Source organism: Podarcis tiliguerta, assembly GCF_965153285.1.
Source record: "Podarcis tiliguerta genome assembly, chromosome: 1".
NCBI classification, from domain to species: Eukaryota; Metazoa; Chordata; class Lepidosauria; order Squamata; family Lacertidae; genus Podarcis; species Podarcis tiliguerta.
In genome coordinates this window covers 91,545,285-91,567,693 of record NC_139534.1, presented here as the reverse complement: position 1 = coordinate 91,567,693, position 22,409 = coordinate 91,545,285, and the positions used below count along the sequence as shown (strand labels likewise).

Genomic DNA, 22,409 nt, shown 5'->3' with positions numbered 1-22,409 from the left:
TCTGTTTGTTTGTCCAATGTACGTGGCTGGGCAGACTTTGCAGGGTATTTCATAGACCCCTTGGTTTTCCAACTGAATTTTATCCTTGGGGTTTCTGAGGATATTGGCTATTTTTTGGTTGGTGCAAAAGGCTGTTTTGATATTGTGTTTATGGAGGATTTTGCTAATTTTATCTGTAGTGCCCTTGATATAAGGAAGGAGGGCTATGCCATTGTTTTCTTCTGTGTCTTGGTTTTTGGGGGGTGTTTCTTTTTGGATTAGCTTCGTAACCCTGTTTTGCTGGTATCCATTGGCAATTAACACATTTGAGAGATTCTGTAACTCAGTTGTCAAGTGGTCTTCGTCAGCCAGGCGTTTGGTTCTGGAGATGAGAGTCTTGGCTACGGAGTTTATTTGTGCAGGGTGGTGGTGTGATTGTGCATGTAAGTAGCGGTTGGTGTGTGTTTTTTTCCGGTAGATAGTGTGTCCTAGGGAGCCATCAGGTTTTTTGTAGATTAGGACGTCAAGGAAGGGAAGTTGGTTGTTGGCTTCTATTTCCATAGTGAATTGTATTTTGGGGTGTAGGCTGTTGAGATGTGTGAGGAAGCTATCCAGTTTTTCCTTCCCGTGTGGCCAAATTACAAAGGTGTCGTCAACATATCTGAGCCAAAGTTTGGGTTTGTGTTCTGACTTGTCTAAAGCATTGGTTTCAAAGTGTTCCATGTACAGGTTAGCGATGACCGGTGAGAGGGGTGATCCCATAGGTGCTCCTTCTATCTGTTTGTATCTTTGTCCATTGTGGATGAAGTACGTGTTGGTTAGGCAGTGGTTGGTCAGGTCCAAGATGTATTCGGGGGGATTGTATTTGTTTTGAATGGCTGTCAAGGCTTCATTAATGGGCACTTGTGTGAAGAGAGATACAACATCGAAGCTCACAAGTAGGTCATTGGGTTGTAGGTTTTGCTTCTTTATTGTTTCTATGAACTGGAAGGAGTTTGGAACGTGTGAAGAGATGGATTCTGCATAGGGCTGAAGTTGCTTGGCGAGAAATTTAGCGAGATTTTGTAGAGGTGAGCCTATGGAGCTGACTATTGGTCTGAGTGGTGTTCCTTCTTTGTGTATCTTGGGGAGGCCGTAGAGTTTGGGGCATCTGGATGATTTTTCTCTGGGGATGATTCTTAGCTGGATTTCTTCACTGATAGGAGAGGCTTTTATTTTGGATTTGGTGGTTTTTTCCAGATAGGTGGTGGGATCTGTTTTTATAGGTTGGTAGGTAGGGTCTTGGAGTAGATTTGATAGTTTTGCTTGGTAGTCCGATGTGTTCATCACAACAGTGGCATTACCTTTGTCTGCTGGGAGAATGATTATGTTGTTGTCTTTCCTCAGGTTGGTGAGTGCTTTCTGTTCTTCTTTGTGTAAATTGCTTCTGGGTGGTTTGCTGGAGCAGAGGATGTTGGTGACTTCAAGTCTGATTTTATTGGCTTCATCTGGATTGATTTTGGTTAGGCTAGCTTCGACTCCGCATATGATGTTTTCCGTGGGGATGCGTCTCGGGGCGACTGCAAAGTTGAAACCTTTGGAGAGTACTTTGGTTTCAGTTGAGGTGAGGATCCTGTCTGATATGTTATGTACTGTTTGTTTCATGGGTTGTTGTGGAGGGTGGCTGGGCTTCTGGCGTTTCTCTAGTTTGTGGAGTTTGTTGGTGTGTGTGTCTGTCTTGTGTGAGGTCTCCGTTTCAGCTCTCCAGACGGCTAGTTGTTTGCATTTGTCCCAGAGTGCAGGGTGGATTTTGTTACAGAGTTTGAGGTGAAGAGTGAGTAGATCTTTGTTGGTTTGGTTTAGTAGGTATCTTTTCTTGTGTAGTTCGTTTCTGATTAGAGATAGTTCAGTTCGTTTCAGGATCCTTTCGGTAGCTGGGGTTTTAGAGTGGAATTTAAGTTGGAAGCATGTGGGAATTAAGTTGTTGTCTCGGCAGTTGCGTAGGAACAAGAGATCACATAAGATGGTGGCTCTTCGGATTTCTAGTTTCTCGTAGGTTCTTGTCAGCTGGAAGGTTTCCTCCCCGTAGAGGTGAGATATTTGCTTTCGTAGATTTTCACGGGTACAGGAATGCAGGTTTTGGTGTCCTCGGGTGTCTTCCCGTGTAAAAGTTGGGGTGTCTAGGCGACGTTTCGACGAGGTCTCACTCGTCATCTTCAGGCTGGTGCTTTCGGCTTCTTGTTACTGGAACAGAGCAGGATCTCAGTGTTTGAGTTCCTATAAATACTGTTGAGGAGGTGTGGTGTATAGCCTCCAATGTTCTGGGCAGAGAGGAGGTTCCCAGGCTAGTGTGCCTTTTCTTCTTTTGTTCCTTAATTACTTGAGGGATATCTTGAGTGATTTCTTGAGTGATTTCCTGAATCCCACTTAGGTGGGTCATTAGGTGTGGATTAGTTGCTAAAGCCTTCGTGTCTTGAACTCTTGAACTTTGTGAAGAGTTTTTCTGAGAAGATGGCTGTACTGCACTTGGTTGTGCTCTGGCTTGGCTTCGTGTATAGGGGCGAGCTGTGGTTTTGTGGCCTGTGCCAGCCAGATCTGTGTAGGGATTGCAGGGGGGTGCAGCATCCGGAGGTGCCACCCTGGTTTGGCTACTGGATGGTGTCTGTAATTTATCTGTGGAGAGGGTCTGGGTTTGGGTCTGGTGTGGTTGATTGGTGATGGCGTTCTGTGTGCCTCTGGATCTGGTGTCAGATTTTGTGGGGAGGGCTAATTTCCAGATGTCTGGCAAGCGGGATGTGTCGTCACGCTTGTTCATGTTGTGAGGGTGTTTCTCTATCTCGATGGCTTCCATGATTATTCTCTTGTGGTGATGTTCCATGTTAAAGAGCAATTTGGAATCTGCAAAATTAATTTCGTGTCCTGTTTCTTTCATGTGTTGGAAAAGAGAGGAAGTTTTTTCTTCTTTTTTGACGGCATTCTTGTGTTCTGCGATCCGTGCATTTATTCGTCTGTTTGTTTGTCCAATGTACGTGGCTGGGCAGACTTTGCAGGGTATTTCATAGACCCCTTGGTTTTCCAACTGAATTTTATCCTTGGGGTTTCTGAGGATATTGGCTATTTTTTGGTTGGTGCAAAAGGCTGTTTTGATATTGTGTTTATGGAGGATTTTGCTAATTTTATCTGTAGTGCCCTTGATATAAGGAAGGAGGGCTATGCCATTGTTTTCTTCTGTGTCTTGGTTTTTGGGGGGTGTTTCTTTTTGGATTAGCTTCGTAACCCTGTTTTGCTGGTATCCATTGGCAATTAACACATTTGAGAGATTCTGTAACTCAGTTGTCAAGTGGTCTTCGTCAGCCAGGCGTTTGGTTCTGGAGATGAGAGTCTTGGCTACGGAGTTTATTTGTGCAGGGTGGTGGTGTGATTGTGCATGTAAGTAGCGGTTGGTGTGTGTTTTTTTCCGGTAGATAGTGTGTCCTAGGGAGCCATCAGGTTTTTTGTAGATTAGGACGTCAAGGAAGGGAAGTTGGTTGTTGGCTTCTATTTCCATAGTGAATTGTATTTTGGGGTGTAGGCTGTTGAGATGTGTGAGGAAGCTATCCAGTTTTTCCTTCCCGTGTGGCCAAATTACAAAGGTGTCGTCAACATATCTGAGCCAAAGTTTGGGTTTGTGTTCTGACTTGTCTAAAGCATTGGTTTCAAAGTGTTCCATGTACAGGTTAGCGATGACCGGTGAGAGGGGTGATCCCATAGGTGCTCCTTCTATCTGTTTGTATCTTTGTCCATTGTGGATGAAGTACGTGTTGGTTAGGCAGTGGTTGGTCAGGTCCAAGATGTATTCGGGGGGATTGTATTTGTTTTGAATGGCTGTCAAGGCTTCATTAATGGGCACTTGTGTGAAGAGAGATACAACATCGAAGCTCACAAGTAGGTCATTGGGTTGTAGGTTTTGCTTCTTTATTGTTTCTATGAACTGTTACAGAATCTCTCAAATGTGTTAATTGCCAATGGATACCAGCAAAACAGGGTTACGAAGCTAATCCAAAAAGAAACACCCCCCAAAAACCAAGACACAGAAGAAAACAATGGCATAGCCCTCCTTCCTTATATCAAGGGCACTACAGATAAAATTAGCAAAATCCTCCATAAACACAATATCAAAACAGCCTTTTGCACCAACCAAAAAATAGCCAATATCCTCAGAAACCCCAAGGATAAAATTCAGTTGGAAAACCAAGGGGTCTATGAAATACCCTGCAAAGTCTGCCCAGCCACGTACATTGGACAAACAAACAGACGAATAAATGCACGGATCGCAGAACACAAGAATGCCGTCAAAAAAGAAGAAAAAACTTCCTCTCTTTTCCAACACATGAAAGAAACAGGACACGAAATTAATTTTGCAGATTCCAAATTGCTCTTTAACATGGAACATCACCACAAGAGAATAATCATGGAAGCCATCGAGATAGAGAAACACCCTCACAACATGAACAAGCGTGACGACACATCCCGCTTGCCAGACATCTGGAAATTAGCCCTCCCCACAAAATCTGACACCAGATCCAGAGGCACACAGAACGCCATCACCAATCAACCACACCAGACCCAAACCCAGACCCTCTCCACAGATAAATTACAGACACCATCCAGTAGCCAAACCAGGGTGGCACCTCCGGATGCTGCACCCCCCTGCAATCCCTACACAGATCTGGCTGGCACAGGCCACAAAACCACAGCTCGCCCCTATACACGAAGCCAAGCCAGAGCACAACCAAGTGCAGTACAGCCATCTTCTCAGAAAAACTCTTCACAAAGTTCAAGAGTTCAAGACACGAAGGCTTTAGCAACTAATCCACACCTAATGACCCACCTAAGTGGGATTCAGGAAATCACTCAAGAAATCACTCAAGATATCCCTCAAGTAATTAAGGAACAAAAGAAGAAAAGGCACACTAGCCTGGGAACCTCCTCTCTGCCCAGAACATTGGAGGCTATACACCACACCTCCTCAACAGTATTTATAGGAACTCAAACACTGAGATCCTGCTCTGTTCCAGTAACAAGAAGCCGAAAGCACCAGCCTGAAGATGACGAGTGAGACCTCGTCGAAACGTCGCCTAGACACCCCAACTTTTACACGGGAAGACACCCGAGGACACCAAAACCTGCATTCCTGTACCCGTGAAAATCTACGAAAGCAAATATCTCACCTCTACGGGGAGGAAACCTTCCAGCTGACAAGAACCTACGAGAAACTAGAAATCCGAAGAGCCACCATCTTATGTGATCTCTTGTTCCTACGCAACTGCCGAGACAACAACTTAATTCCCACATGCTTCCAACTTAAATTCCACTCTAAAACCCCAGCTACCGAAAGGATCCTGAAACGAACTGAACTATCTCTAATCAGAAACGAACTACACAAGAAAAGATACCTACTAAACCAAACCAACAAAGATCTACTCACTCTTCACCTCAAACTCTGTAACAAAATCCACCCTGCACTCTGGGACAAATGCAAACAACTAGCCGTCTGGAGAGCTGAAACGGAGACCTCACACAAGACAGACACACACACCAACAAACTCCACAAACTAGAGAAACGCCAGAAGCCCAGCCACCCTCCACAACAACCCATGAAACAAACAGTACATAACATATCAGACAGGATCCTCACCTCAACTGAAACCAAAGTACTCTCCAAAGGTTTCAACTTTGCAGTCGCCCCGAGACGCATCCCCACGGAAAACATCATATGCGGAGTCGAAGCTAGCCTAACCAAAATCAATCCAGATGAAGCCAATAAAATCAGACTTGAAGTCACCAACATCCTCTGCTCCAGCAAACCACCCAGAAGCAATTTACACAAAGAAGAACAGAAAGCACTCACCAACCTGAGGAAAGACAACAACATAATCATTCTCCCAGCAGACAAAGGTAATGCCACTGTTGTGATGAACACATCGGACTACCAAGCAAAACTATCAAATCTACTCCAAGACCCTACCTACCAACCTATAAAAACAGATCCCACCACCTATCTGGAAAAAACCACCAAATCCAAAATAAAAGCCTCTCCTATCAGTGAAGAAATCCAGCTAAGAATCATCCCCAGAGAAAAATCATCCAGATGCCCCAAACTCTACGGCCTCCCCAAGATACACAAAGAAGGAACACCACTCAGACCAATAGTCAGCTCCATAGGCTCACCTCTACAAAATCTCGCTAAATTTCTCGCCAAGCAACTTCAGCCCTATGCAGAATCCATCTCTTCACACGTTCCAAACTCCTTCCAGTTCATAGAAACAATAAAGAAGCAAAACCTACAACCCAATGACCTACTTGTGAGCTTCGATGTTGTATCTCTCTTCACACAAGTGCCCATTAATGAAGCCTTGACAGCCACTTCCGGGGGCGGCGCGAAACCGTGATGGCGGACCTCTTCGAGCTCTGAAGAGGGGCACCGCAGAAAAGGGTTGTTCGCGACGGCGCAGCGACAACCCATCAAGAGAAACCACGGGCAGAGTGAGTCCGTGGCCGTGGGACCCGGCGGGCACCTGGAGCGACCCCGAAATCACGAAAGGAACCCCGTAAGGGGCTCCGGAGTGAAGGAGGGGGAGTGGTGCTGTGGGTTCATCGCTCTTTCTGCGGAGGCGAAGCCGCGCGGCTGTCACGGATGAGCGCTGATCCTTCTTCCAAGAAACATCGGGCTGAAACATCAAACCCGTGAGTAAGGACCTAAGATCCTACAAATTAATTCGGAAAATTTGGCTGAAAACGGGAGACGAGAAAGAGGAAGTCCGTCTTCCGGCACTGCTTGCAAGATCAAAGCAGATGATCTAAAGAGCGGAAAGCGCTGTGAGTAGAGAAGCTTTCAAGCTTTAAATTGGGACTTTCGTGCACATTGGAAACTTTCCTTTTAAGAATAAATACAGCATAAATTGGACCTGAAGTGGTCCCCCAAGGGGCAAGGGAAGACTCTAACTCCATATTCCCGGGTGGCCGGTCAAAGTTGTATAAACTGCGGAACTGTTGCAAACTTCCAGACACTTTTTGTAATTGGAAAGTGTAACTTTGAGCTTATTTAGCTGAAGTGGATACATTTGCAGGCACCTTGCTGGAACTTTGTTACATGTTTAAAAGTGCTCTGCAGGACTCTTTTCTTAGTGCGTTGGAACTAATTCGCCTTTAAAGGTGCTTTCAAAGGTGCTTTAAAGGTGCTTTCAAAGTTGGAACAAAGGGACTTTGATGGCGGAAAAGTTACCTTCTTCTCACTAAAATTTTGGTGGCACTCCCCCTAGAGGATATTGGTAATATAGAGGCCTGGGAAAAGTTTTCTGTTTATCCTCTCTCAATGGACTGTTTTTAAATTTGGGCTTGTCTTTCCCATGGGACTATAACATTTGACCTTGAACATTGACTGATGAGTGGCGCAGGAAAGACAAGAGCAGCCAAAGCTAAAGAAGCTAAGGAGAAAGAGAAAGCAAAAAAGCAGGCACAGCTTGTTCAAACAACTTTAACTCAGGGACGCAGATTATCAGTTCCAGCTGTGCTTGCGACACAAAAAGTAGAAACCGAAAAGCCTGAAAAATCAGAGGAGGGAGATATGGCAACAGGAGGAGCTGAGGGTGTACTGAAACAAGTTTTGGAACAATTGGCAGTGATAAATCAAAAAATTGATAATCAATCAATAAAAATTGATCAATCAACATCCTCAATCCAGAAGTTGACAGAGCAGGTTTCCCTACATAACCTAGCAATTGAAAAATTGCAAGGAGCATCAGAAGAGAATCGTAAACTGGCAGGGGAAGCCGCTCAAATTGCAATATCGGCTAAAAAAGAGGTTGAGGAAGTTAAAGCGGAAGTCAAACCTCTTTACAAACAGATAGGTGACCAACAAACCTATCTCTCATTGGTGGAATTGAAAAATCGGGAGACTAACCTCAGGCTGAGGGCAGTCCCAGAAATTGAGCAAGAAGATTTGATTGGACTCTTGACAACAGAGTTTACAAAGTTCTGGGATCTAAAAGAAGAAAGTGACTTTAAAATTGTATCGGCTTTTCGGTTGGGAAGATTGGTAAGAAAAAATAGATCCAGAGACTGCTTAATAGCTTTGAGATCAAGGGAAGAGAGAGACAAAATACTAGGCCTACACTTTAAAAACTCAATTGTGATACAAGAGAAAAGGGTGGAAATTTACCGAGACATTCCCAAACAGTTATTGGATTTGAGAGCCACCTATTCAGAATTGGCTAAATTGTTGAGACTTAACACAATTCCTTACAGGTGGGAGTTCCCACAAGGACTATCATTTACTTACAAACAGAAGAAGGCTAAAATAAGATCACCAGAGGACCTACAAAAGTTCCTGCACGACCACGGAGAAGATCTCCAAAAAGAAGCAGCAGCTAATTGGCCTTTACCCAACCCAGGTGGACCAACGCCTGCACCTTCGGAACCAGAGGAGAAAGAAGACACACCGCTCTAGGTGTGACAGAATAGTTCAGGATGTCTCTGCGGCTACTCAGTTGGAATATTAATGGCGGAAATTCCCCGGAGAAAAGAAGGAGGTTATTTCACATATTGAAGAAAGAACAATTGGACATTATTTGCCTACAAGAAACTCATGTGACCAGGCTCCATAGAAAGGTTTTAGTTAATAAAAGATTAGGCCAAGAATTTATATCGTCGGACAAAGTAAAGAAGAGAGGAGTGGTGATTTATGCTAAAGAGAGTCTGACACCTAAATTTTTATTCAAGGATGAACAAGGTAGAATTTTGGCAATTGAAATTCAAGCTCAAGGAGAAAGAATATTGATATTAGGAATTTATGCTCCAAACGATGGGAAATCAGAATTTTTCAAGAAGCTGCATGAGACGCTGCTGGACTATCTGGATTATGCTAACATCATAATGATGGGAGACATGAATGGAGTGGTGTCTACACACATGGATAAGTCTTACAATCAGAATTTAACATCAGATGGCAGACTGCCTAAAACTTTTTTTGAACTGACTGACAATCTGGATTTGATTGACATATGGAGGACAAAGAACCCCCTAGGTAAAGAAGGAACTTTCTTCTCTGAGGCCCATCTGTCCTGGTCAAGGATCGACCAAATTTGGACCTCCAGGGGGATGGCACCAAAGACTAAAAAGGTGGAAATCTGCCCAAAAACATGCTCCGACCACAACGCCTTGAAAATAGAATTTAGACTAACTCAACCCGGTTCCTTCAGATGGAGAATGAATGACACATTATTAAGAGATCAAGAGATTGTGAAAAAGGCCCAAAAAACACTAAAGGACTACTTTGAGATAAATTTGAATACCACAGTAGAAAAAAGAACGATCTGGGACGCAAGCAAAGCCGTTATGAGAGGGTTTCTGATACAGCAGAATACAATCAAGAAAAAATTCTGGAATGGAAAGAAAGATAAAATATTGGAGAAAATACACCAAGGAGAGAAAAAATTGAGAACTAAACCAAAGTCAAAGGAGGTGCTGAGAGAAATTAAATTCCATCAAGCAGAATATTCAAAATTGATTAATCAGGAGATTGAATGGAAAATAAAACAGATGAAGCAAAGATCCTTTGAATCAGCGAATAAATGTGGAAAGCTGCTAGCATGGCAGCTGAAAAAAAGACAAAAGTTAAACACGGTTACAAATCTAGAGATTGAAGGAAGGATGATTCAGAAACCAGAAGAAATCAGGAAGTGCTTCCACAGATACTTTAAAGAACTGTATGCACAGGGGCCTCAGAAAGAATCAGAGATAGATCAATTTTTAAAGACAAATGGATTATCAAAGATAACTCAAGATAAAAAATTAATCTTGAACTCTACAATAACTTCACAGGAAATTGAAGGTGCCATTCAGAATATGCAACTAGGCAAATCTCCAGGCCCGGATGGGCTTACCTCCAAATATTACAAGACTTTGAAGGACTATTTGATACAACCCTTGTTGGAGGTATGCAACCAGATCATGGAGGGGAAGAGGGCACCAGAAACGTGGAAAGAAGCCTTCATCACATTGATACCCAAGTCAGAATCTGAAAAGACTCAGCTCAAGAACTACCGTCCCATCTCACTCCTAAATGTGGATTACAAAATATTTGCAGACATTTTGGCAAATAGACTTAAAAAAGTATTAAATGAAGTAATTCATAAGGACCAAGCAGGCTTTCTCCCTGGTAGACACTTATATGAAAATACTAGAAACATCATTGACATTTTGGAACTTTTGCAGACTGATAGGAACACAAGGGCGGTGTTAATCTTTATTGATGCGGAGAAAGCATTTGACAACATATCTTGGATGTTTATGAAGAAGAACTTGGAAGGGATGGGAGTGGGACGGGGGTTTGAGAATGGATTACAAGCAATTTATTCAGAACAAAAGGCTAAATTAATAGTGAACAATGTGGTGACGGAGGAATTTAGAATTGAGAAAGGGACACGACAAGGGTGCCCCCTATCCCCTCTGTTATTTATTTCAGTCCTGGAGGTGCTATTGAACATGATCAGAGAGGACCGGTTGGTACAAGGGATAGAGGTCGGAGTGAAACAATATAAACTGAAAGCATTTGCAGACGACCTAGTTTTGACACTGCAGGAGCCAGAACCCAGTACAAAAAGAGTTCTTGAACTTATATCTGAATTTGGTCGGGTGGCGGGATTTAAGTTAAATAAACAAAAAACTAAGGTGTTGACCAAGAATTTGACAATTACAGAAACAGAGGGGTTTCAGAGAGAAACAGAATTGAATGTGGTAAAAAAAGTGAAATACCTAGGGATCTATTTGTCCTCCAAAAATTTGAATTTATTTAAGGATAACTATGAGAAATGTTGGTTGGAAGTTAAAAAGGATTTAGAAATTTGGTCAAGATTGAAACTTTCCTTGTTGGGAAGAATCGCAGCTATAAAAATGAATGTGTTGCCGAAAATGTTATTTTTGTTTCAAACCTTGCAGATCGTGGACAGAGTGGATTGTTTTGGAAAATGGCAGAAGGACATATCTAGATTTATCTGGCAGGGCAAAAAGCCCCGAATAAAGTTTAAAATACTAACAGATTCAAAAGAAAGAGGGGGGTTTGCCCTGCCGGACTTGAGGTTGTACTATGAGGCTGCAGCCTTCTGCTGGCTGAAAGATTGGTTTTTGTTGGAAAACACTGATGTCCTAGATCTGGAAGGATTTAATAATGCTTTTGGTTGGCACGCATACCTATGGTACGACAAGGTTAAAGTACATAAATTGTTTAAAAGCCACATTGTCAGAAAAGCAATTTTTGCAGTCTGGATGAAATATAAAGACCTACTAGAGAGTAAAACTCCGAGGTGGTTATCACCAGTGGAGGCCAAGGCCCGAAAAAGACCCAATATGGAGGCCTACTGGCCGAAATATTGGGAACTAATTGAAAAAATTGGAGACAATTGGAAGCTGCAGAGCCAGGAGAAATTAAAAAACAAGGTGCGAGATTGGTTACACTATGCTCAAATTCAAGAGGTTTTCAAAATGGATAAAAAAGTTGGATTCCAGGTGGAAAAGTCGAAACTAGAGACAGAATTGTTAGAACCAAAGACAAAGCTGTTATCTAGAATGTATAACTTGCTGCTTATGTGGAATACACAGGATGAGATAGTTAAATCTGCTATGATTAAATGGGCACAGGATGTTGGACACAACATTATGTTTGAAGACTGGGAAAGGTTATGGAACACCGGAATGAAATTCACGGCAAGTACTGCCTTGAAGGAAAACATCATGAAAATGATATACCGGTGGTACATGACCCCAGTCAAGTTAGCTAAGATACATCACCTGTCTGACAACAAATGTTGGAAGTGCAAAGAAGCAGAGGGGACATTCTTTCACCTCTGGTGGACTTGCCCAAGGGTTAAGGCCTTTTGGGAAATGATTTATAATGAGTTGAAAAAGGTATTTAGGTATACCTTTCCCAAGAAACCAGAGGCCTTCCTGTTGGGCATGGTGGACCAGAGAGTGTTAAAGAAGGACAGAATTTTGTTTATGTATGCTAGTACAGCAGCAAGAATACTCATCGCTAAGAACTGGAAGACACAAGATCTACCCACGCTGGAGGAATGGCAGACGCAGTTGATGGATTACATGGAGATAGCTGAATTGACCGGCAGAATCCGAGATGTGGATGTAGAAACAATTGAGGCGGACTGGAAAAAATTTAAAGATTATTTGCAAAAGTATTATAAGCTGTATGAATCTTAAGATTATGCATGATTTGGAAATGATATGCTTTAGCAACTATGATTAAGTGAACAGTAAATTAAGTGAGAAAAGAGAAAAGGAGATAATATGAATTGAACATGTTACGTTTATTTTTAAAGGTATAAAAATGGTGACATAATATATTGAATTTGGATACATAACATGTGAAAGTTACAATAAGGTATGATATAAGGTAACAAATTGCTGACATTGTTAATACAAAGAATGCAGAATCGGAAGGGGTGGGGAAGTCCAAGTTAGGACTCTTTTTTTGGTTTGATTTATATTGTTTTGCTATACAAAAAAAAAAAAAAAAAAAAATGGTTTCTTGTAAATTTGTAGGTATGTTTGCAATGCACAAAATTTGGAAAGAAACGCAATAAAAAATATTATAAAAAAAAAAAAAAAATGAAGCCTTGACAGCCATTCAAAACAAATACAATCCCCCCGAATACATCTTGGACCTGACCAACCACTGCCTAACCAACACGTACTTCATCCACAATGGACAAAGATACAAACAGATAGAAGGAGCACCTATGGGATCACCCCTCTCACCGGTCATCGCTAACCTGTACATGGAACACTTTGAAACCAATGCTTTAGACAAGTCAGAACACAAACCCAAACTTTGGCTCAGATATGTTGACGACACCTTTGTAATTTGGCCACACGGGAAGGAAAAACTGGATAGCTTCCTCACACATCTCAACAGCCTACACCCCAAAATACAATTCACTATGGAAATAGAAGCCAACAACCAACTTCCCTTCCTTGACGTCCTAATCTACAAAAAACCTGATGGCTCCCTAGGACACACTATCTACCGGAAAAAAACACACACCAACCGCTACTTACATGCACAATCACACCACCACCCTGCACAAATAAACTCCGTAGCCAAGACTCTCATCTCCAGAACCAAACGCCTGGCTGACGAAGACCACTTGACAACTGAGTTACAGAATCTCTCAAATGTGTTAATTGCCAATGGATACCAGCAAAACAGGGTTACGAAGCTAATCCAAAAAGAAACACCCCCCAAAAACCAAGACACAGAAGAAAACAATGGCATAGCCCTCCTTCCTTATATCAAGGGCACTACAGATAAAATTAGCAAAATCCTCCATAAACACAATATCAAAACAGCCTTTTGCACCAACCAAAAAATAGCCAATATCCTCAGAAACCCCAAGGATAAAATTCAGTTGGAAAACCAAGGGGTCTATGAAATACCCTGCAAAGTCTGCCCAGCCACGTACATTGGACAAACAAACAGACGAATAAATGCACGGATCGCAGAACACAAGAATGCCGTCAAAAAAGAAGAAAAAACTTCCTCTCTTTTCCAACACATGAAAGAAACAGGACACGAAATTAATTTTGCAGATTCCAAATTGCTCTTTAACATGGAACATCACCACAAGAGAATAATCATGGAAGCCATCGAGATAGAGAAACACCCTCACAACATGAACAAGCGTGACGACACATCCCGCTTGCCAGACATCTGGAAATTAGCCCTCCCCACAAAATCTGACACCAGATCCAGAGGCACACAGAACGCCATCACCAATCAACCACACCAGACCCAAACCCAGACCCTCTCCACAGATAAATTACAGACACCATCCAGTAGCCAAACCAGGGTGGCACCTCCGGATGCTGCACCCCCCTGCAATCCCTACACAGATCTGGCTGGCACAGGCCACAAAACCACAGCTCGCCCCTATACACGAAGCCAAGCCAGAGCACAACCAAGTGCAGTACAGCCATCTTCTCAGAAAAACTCTTCACAAAGTTCAAGAGTTCAAGACACGAAGGCTTTAGCAACTAATCCACACCTAATGACCCACCTAAGTGGGATTCAGGAAATCACTCAAGAAATCACTCAAGATATCCCTCAAGTAATTAAGGAACAAAAGAAGAAAAGGCACACTAGCCTGGGAACCTCCTCTCTGCCCAGAACATTGGAGGCTATACACCACACCTCCTCAACAGTATTTATAGGAACTCAAACACTGAGATCCTGCTCTGTTCCAGTAACAAGAAGCCGAAAGCACCAGCCTGAAGATGACGAGTGAGACCTCGTCGAAACGTCGCCTAGACACCCCAACTTTTACACGGGAAGACACCCGAGGACACCAAAACATATATATATATATATATATATATATATATTGACTGCGTCAGACCAACACGGCTACCTACCTGAATCAGGACAAGCAGATTATGGGACGAATCTCCCTTCCTGGGAACAACCATATGGTGGGCGAGACTTGAGCGCATGGCTGGCATATGCTACAAATTAGAGCTGTGCGCTCTGAGGCAACCCCTGGGCCAGCTGTCTCTCACTGGCATCTCTCCACACCATGCTTACACATATGACAGCTCCGGTGCCCACACAGAGCTTCCCCACCCACAAGAGCAGCTTTTCCATTCATTTAGATAAAAGCAGAAGCTGTATGTACAATAATGAGTTGTCTCTCCATGGAAGTGAACAGAGAAGAGTGGTTGTACAGGAGCCCTATAAAATGCTACAGAGCGGTGGTTCCCAACCTTGGATCTCCAGATGCTTTCAAACTACAATTCCCATCATTTCTGACCATTGGTCTTGCTAGCTAGGGATGATGGGAGGTGTAGTTCCAAACAGCTGGAGACCCAAAGCTGGGAAACACTGCTATAGAACATGCGAGTCTCTGGATCAGGAACATCATGGCACATGATGTGCAGGAACTCTTCTCCCTGGTCTCCTTGGCATGTTTAGCCTGGAGAAGAGGAGGTTAAGGGGTGATATGATAGCCATGTTCAAATATATAAAAGGATGTCACATAGAGGAGGGAGAAAGGTTGTTTTCTGCTGCTCCAGAGAAGCGGACACGGAGCAATGGATCCAAACTACAAGAAAGAAGATTCCACCTAAACATTAAGAAGAACTTCCTGACGGTAAGAGCTGTTCGACAGTGGAATTTGCTGCCAAGGAGTGTGGTGGAGTCTCCTTCTTTGGAGGTCTTTAAGCAGAGGCTTGACAACCATATGTCAGGAGTGCTCTGATGGTGTTTCCTGCTTGGCAGGGGGTTGGACTCGATAGCCCTTGTGGTCTCTTCCAACTCTATGATTCTATGGTCTCTAGCTTTCTGTATGCAGGGAGTTTTATATGGAGCATCCAGTCACAAGGTTTCTCCATCTGTCGACTGAGATGAAACAGTAAAGCAGTAGTTCTATCCTGCAATCTCCTTGATGAAATATTCCTGGCCTTCAATAGCTTCCCTATAAATAGCCAGTGCTGAAGCCCTTTAGCAAATGCTACTATATCCCCATCAATAGGTTAGCCCCTGCTATGCCACATCGATCCTTCAGTGACCATTATTGCCCCAATAACAGAATATGAATACACACCATCCAAAATACCTAGTTAGATATATATTAAAGATTTTGTACCAAGAGAGATACAAGGCAAGCTCTTTATCAATGCTGCATTTTATTTTATTTTTTGCATGGCAGTTTTGTTAATGGTATGTTCTTACCTGCTCTCCATTGTGAATTCAACTTCTAGTTCCTCCTGACCCTGAAAGTTTAAAAAGCAAAAACAGTGACGGCATGTTCACACATTTCCTTTGAATAATAAGCCCACTTCACACATTACTAAAGTGAAGGGAGTCCATGCCCTGAGTTGTGGACATTCATGCTATGGAAGACTAGGAGCATAATATTCCATAGGTGCTAGAATCCTGTCCAACCAGGGTTACAACTTGCTTCTGCAACTCAGAAGTCCACCCTCAACGAGAGGAAGTCAGGGGCAGGACTGAGAAGCCAAGTCACCTCAGAGGCAGCTAGGGATAGAAGGACCTGACCATTTGGGTTTTCTCAGTTTCTCATCTTTCCAGTCATAAATCCAGTTCTCCACATTTCTGCAGAAACTTGTGATTATTATTTTTTAATCCTCTTGGAAATTTGTCAGCATTTTAGTGTGGATTTCTGCTAATAAACACATTTTTAAGTGCAGTTTTGACTAATATATACATCTTTGCAAGCAGTTTCCCCTAAAAATGAGCATTTTGGTAAAGATTCTTCAGCTGTCCCTAGGCTACACTGTGGGAGCCATTGACCAGGGGGTGGATGGGATCCTACTAACAAAAGGCCGTGCTGATGTGCCATGCCCGATTATGTCCCAAGACAGCTAGCTCTCCATACCACATGGAAGCACTGGTGATGCCCAAGCAGCTTTGGCTGCAGTCCAAACAGGAAAAAATATAGAACTCAAATCCCTTTAATTTCAGTCAAAAACAATTAGCCACATTTAATTCAATGGGACTTGAGTGTGGCTAGCACTCTTTGGGTTTGGGTCCTGGTGTAGATTGCCCCATATGAACTGGACACACATACTGTTCATACTTTACATGTTTGATATGGGAATCAGTGGTGTATTCAGCATCAAAATGTTCAGTTCTATTCAATTAGGTCAGAACAGAGATATGTAATCCTCTATAGGTGGGTGATTTATTTATCAACAGCCACTGCTTCTGTGAAGGGTCACCAAGCTCATTTTCATACATTTAAGATCTCAGTATATTGCCACAGCTACGTAATGCTAAAATAACTAACCATAGTTGTTGTGAAGGGTAGGTTTGCATAATTTTAAACTAACTGAATTATCAGGCTATACTTTTTCCCATTCCATTGCCATTTAACTCTAACCTTTAGATTATTATTGTTTTTCCTTTACACCCATGTACTTATATGTGTTTGTGTGTATACACACACACACACACACACTTCATGTATCTGATGAAGTGCACTCCAGTTCACAAATGCTTATGCTATGATAAAATTTGTCAGTTTTTAAGGTGCCACAAAACTCTTTTGTTGTTGTCATCTGTGTATTCAAAGCAAGTGTAATTCTTTTATATGGTGCCATTGCTGAATAGCTGAAAGGGAACTTCATTGAAAATTGAGAGAAATGTGGATTTATTTTCCACACAATATCACACAGCCTGCTTTTTGCTTGCAGTACTCACTTTTGGATTCAGCTGAAAGCTCAGGCGGGTTGTTTCACCAAGTTGGATTTTAGAAACATCAAAGAAAACAGTGAGGAGATGGTCATCTGCAGTATGCTTATCTTCATCAGTAACTTTAAGCTCCAGAATGTTCTAGAGAAATCCAGAGAAGAACTTTAGAACCTTTCATAGACTAGCCTCTCTGTCTAGGGGCACCTCATCCAAGGAAGAGGAGTGGGACTCCAGGAGCACCAAAAACCCCAAAGAGCTCACAACTGAGCAGCCTGATGTCCCCCACCCCAGGCCTGAACTCAGGGCTGGCCCTACCAATAGTCAGAGTGAGGCAGTACTTCAGGTGGCAAATACTTGTGGACACGAAGCTATAGAAAGGTGTCAGCAGACTGAGCTGTATGCACACCACATGGCTTGCCCTGCAACTCCTAAGCTAGACTGCTGCCCTCAGCTGTAGTGAATAGAATTGTCCCACCACTAGTGCTGAAGGATTCAGTGCCAATCCACTGTCCTTCAGCTTCAAATGGGTATTTGGCCTCAGACATCAGAATGTATTGTGCTGCCCCTTTCTACACCATCTTCCCCTCAAGCCAGACTCTCCCTCTTTACTTCTAACCCCTCAAAAGCAGATAGTCCAGCAAGACATCCACGGTCAGTGGAGGGGTACTTATCCAACAGCCGTAGGATTTCAATAGCAGGGTTTTTTCTCATGAGGAGGGAGAAGCCAAAGGAGGACATATTGTGATCCAGAAGATGACCAGGAAAACAGAGGAGCTGCCTTAGAGGATATAAACCTTCCAATCTTTCCTGGACCCTTGCTGGGATAATAATAATAATAATAATAATAATAATAATAATAATAAATTTTATTTATATCCCACCCTCCCCAGCTGAAGCCGGGCTCAGGGCGGCTAACAACACTAAGATAGTCCAACATTATAAAACATTATAAAAAATTAATTAAGATCAAATTGAAAATTGATGGCAACCATAACTAAAGTTTGTAAAAATTGCCAGAGGAGGGGGTCAGGCTGCACCCTGACCAAAAGCCTGGTGGAACAGCTCTGTCTTGCAGGCCCTGCGGAAAGATGTCAAGTCTTGCAGGGCCCTAGTCTCTTGTGACAGAGCGTTCCACCAGGTTGGAGCCACAGCTGAAAAAGCCTTGGCTCTAGTTGAGGCCAGCCTAACCTCTCTGAGGCCTGGGACCTTCAAGATGTTTTTATTTGAAGACCGTAAGTTCCTCTGTGGGACATACCAGGAGAGGCGGTCCCGTAGGTACGAGGGTCCTAGGCCGTATAGGGCTTTGAAGGTTAAAACCAGCACCTTAAACCTGATCCTGTACTCCACCGGGAGCCAGTGCAGCTGGTATAGCACCGGATGAATGTGATCTCGCAGCGAAGACCCCGTGAGGAGTCTCGCTGCGGCATTCTGCACCCGCTGGGGTTTTTGGGTCAGTCTCAAGGGCAGCCCCACGTAGAGCGAGTTACAATAATCCAGTCTGGAGGTGACCGTCGCGTGGATCACAGTGGCTAGGTCAGGGTGAGAGAGGTAAGGAGCCAACTGCTTAGCTTGGCGGAGATGAAAAAATGCCGCCTTTGTTGTAGCTGCAATCTGCGCCTCCATGGAGAGGGAGGTATCGAAGATTACACCCAAACTCTTAACGGACGGTGCTGGCACTAATTGCACCCCCGCAAGAGATGGGAGTTGCCCCCTCAATCCCATATCGTCCCGTCCCAGCCAGAGGACCTCTGTCTTAGAAGGATTTAACTTCAACCGGCTCCCACGTAACCATCCAGCCACAGCTTCCAAGCATCTGATCAGTGTGTCTGGGGCCGAGTCATGATGGCCATCCATCAGCAGATAGAGTTGGGTGTCATCAGCGTACTGATGGCAGCCCAGCCCAAAACTCCGGACAAGCTGGGCGAGGGGGCGCATAAAGATGTTAAAAAGCATCGGGGAGAGTATCGCACCCTGGGGCACTCCACACACCAAGGAGTGGCAGGATGACAATTCCCCCCCAAGCGCCACCCTCTGTCCCCGACCGGAGAGAAACGAGCGCAGCCATTGAAGGACTGTGCCCTGGATCCCCACGTCGGCAAGGCGGTGGTCCAGGAGTTCGTGATCGACCATGTCGAAGGCTGCTGACAGGTCTAGAAGAATCAGCAGCCCCGACCCGCCTCGATCCAGCTGCCTGCGGAGATCATCTGTTAGGGCGACCAGAGCCGTCTCGGTCCCATGACCAGCGCGGAAGCCGGACTGGAATGGATCCAGAGCTGATGTTTCATCCAGAAACCTACCAAGCTGTTCAGCAACCGCTCTCTCAATCACCTTACCCAGGAATGGAAGATTCGAAACTGGGCGGTAATTGGATAGATCTAAGGGATCTAATGATAACAACTTCAATTTATCTTAGTGCCTACTGTGAACTTAACCTTCATCCAGCTCGGATTTGCCCTGCTCCCAAGTATGAGGAAGTGTTGACAGACCCAACCAAGGACCTGACTGGTATAACCATCCTCACTACGCTGAAGATCTTTGTCACAGTAACACATGCCTCACCCCAGAGGTGAGGATGGGAAAATCAGTGACCCTTCAGATATTGTTGGTCTTCAACTCCCATCAGCCACAGCCAGTATGGCCAATGGTCAAAGATTAAGGGAGTTGTAGTCCAACAACATCTGAAGGGCTATAGGTAACTCATCCCCATCCAAGGAGGTCAATCCAGGGGTAATTCCCGTTCTAAACTTTTAACCGTTTAATATTATGTATGTGTCGTCTCCCAGAAAGTAGAACAGTCCTGTTTGAATTTGTATGATGTTAACACTTGGGAAGAGGAGTAAATATTGGGAGTATCTCCATAGTGATGTCTCATTAGTTATGGCCCTGCTTTTAAGTGACATCTATGCAGTTCCCAGTCCTCTGCTTCTGTGATTGCCTAAATAAGTAGCAATTCCTGTTTAAGAGCGTTGGCACAGCTCCTTACCTTTACTTCATTCTGAATCCTAAAGTGAAATGTTTCATTCCACACCGGGTCTTTGTTGTCCTTCACGGTCAGGGTCCTAGTCTTTTTCACTGAAGCAGTAGGCATCCACAAAGTCACGTAGCAATCAGACTGGGTTACTATTGCAAAAGATGTGATTTTTTTAGCAATAAAATAGCAATATGCAACTCATAAGTATTTACAGCACAAGTCTAAGCATGTTAAATTTTGGAATGACTCCAAATGAGTTCTGTGAGTCTTCCTTCTGAGTAAATATGCTTAGGATTTAACTATCAGTGCAGTGTTTAAGCTGTGCTTATTATATATAAATTCAGATATTCATGTCAGGTTGAATACAAGGTTTTTCTGGCAGAAATAACCAGTACTATGAACACAATCCAACTGGGACCTTAACGCAGGGTGGAATTTTAGCACTTGGCACCCCCCTCCCCCAAAAAATCCTGATGTGGATGATTTTCGTTTCAGGAGTGGTGCCCCCAGTCTGAATTGGGTTCATGGTGAGGGATAAAGGGCTCAGGTCCCTATATTTTCCATGCCAAAATCCCAATCTGGATTAGGAATTGAGCGGGGGGGGGGGGGAGTAGAGCATTCTGGTGATTTTTGTAAGGAAAATTCTGCAAACAGCATTATCAACGTCCCACGTAATTGGTCCCTTAGATCACTCTTAGGCAATACACTCAGTGCAGTGCAGAGCAGAGCAGCTTATATTTTATGGCATCACAGACACTGCCAAAGCTAGTAAACGAGGTACTAATTATTCCTTATACAAGCAGGGCTGGAGCTTTATTGTGGTGCATTCCCGGAAGGCAACCACATCTTAGTTCTAGATTAAGGGATGTTTGTCCTACACAGCACTTCAGACAACAGCAAGGAATTCATTACAAGAGATCACACATGTCAGGAGCCCTATATTTTTTTCCACCTGCATATCAAAAAAATGATACTTAATGCAACAAACAAAATTAATTAACACAAACCCTGATGCCAAAGCTGTTGCTTTGAATTAACAAAAAGAACTGGAGTAGAGCGGATACCAAGTCCAACATTCTGGTGGAGTTTGTGCTAAATAAAAAAAGGCATTTGGGGGCACTTTCCATGCCCATTCAATCCCTTTTAGTAGAGGAGCCCTTAGCATGGAAATCATACTTGTTCAAAGCTAAATGGAAAGCCATATTTGGGGGGATGGAAGGGGGTAGCTAAATGCTGTAGCAAAATTTCTAACACTATCACAAGAAACCCTTTCATTCAGATAGATAGATAGATAGAAATTTATTTGTCATTGTCCGTATATACACAGTATACACAACAACGAAAATCAAACACCCACCCAAAGACCGGCTTCACATACACATTTGCACGTACCTCCAACACTCTCATCCCATTCAGACATAATCTATAAAACATACATAATCCAGAATATAACATGACCTATTAAAAGCATAACATGACCTAAACCCTATCTCATTCCTTCCTACTCCCTGCTTGCTATTTCTTACAAATGGCCCTGAGATCATTATTTAGTGCAATCAGAGCTCTTGGATAGAAACTATTCAGAAGGCGTGTGGTTCGTGTTTTCATTGTCCTATATCTTCTGCCCGAAGGCAACAGTTCAAAGAAGTTGTGAGCAGGATGGGTGGGATCTCTCAGGATATTGTGTGACTTCTTCAAAGTGCGAGACGTGAAGATCTCATCCAGGGTTGGTAGCTGGAGCCCTATAACATTCTGGGCAATTTTTGTTACTCTCAGTAAAGCTTTTTTATCCGTTTCAGAGCTGCTTCCATACCACGATAATATACTATAGGTTAAGACACTCTCGATGGTACTGTGATAATAGGACAGGAGTAGGTGCTGAGATAGATTCAGTCCCCTGAGCATTCTCAGGAAATACAACCTCCCCTGCACCTTCCTCACAACCATGTTAATATTTGCAGTCCATGAGAGGTCCTCAGAGATATAAATGCCCAGGTATTTAAAACTACCAACCCTCTCCACCTCCTCGCCATTTATGTGCAATGGTAAAAATACACTTTTCTTTCTCCTAAAATCAACTATGAGTTCTTTGGTTTTTTTGGTGTTAAGCATAAGATTGTTTTCTTTACACCATTGAATTAACCCCTGTACTTCTTTCCTGTAAGCAGTCTCATCGTTCTCACTAATGAGCCCCACCACTGTTGTATCATCCGCAAATTTGAT

At 43.3% G+C, this 22,409-nt stretch overlaps 1 protein-coding gene across 1 annotated transcript in view; it reads right to left on the bottom strand.

The window, feature by feature from the left end:
- The window catches only part of LOC310681933 (cytosolic phospholipase A2 epsilon-like), a 61,825-nt gene that overhangs the window by 26,714 nt on the left and 12,702 nt on the right, over positions 1-22,409 (bottom strand). The window contains exons 3-5 of the mRNA XM_083450010.1: positions 20,199-20,335; positions 17,225-17,356; positions 15,734-15,774 (exon numbers count right to left, since the gene is read on the bottom strand). Coding sequence (XP_083306136.1) covers positions 15,734-15,774; positions 17,225-17,356; positions 20,199-20,335 — 310 coding nt within the window. The remainder of the gene's footprint in view (positions 1-15,733; positions 15,775-17,224; positions 17,357-20,198; positions 20,336-22,409) is intronic.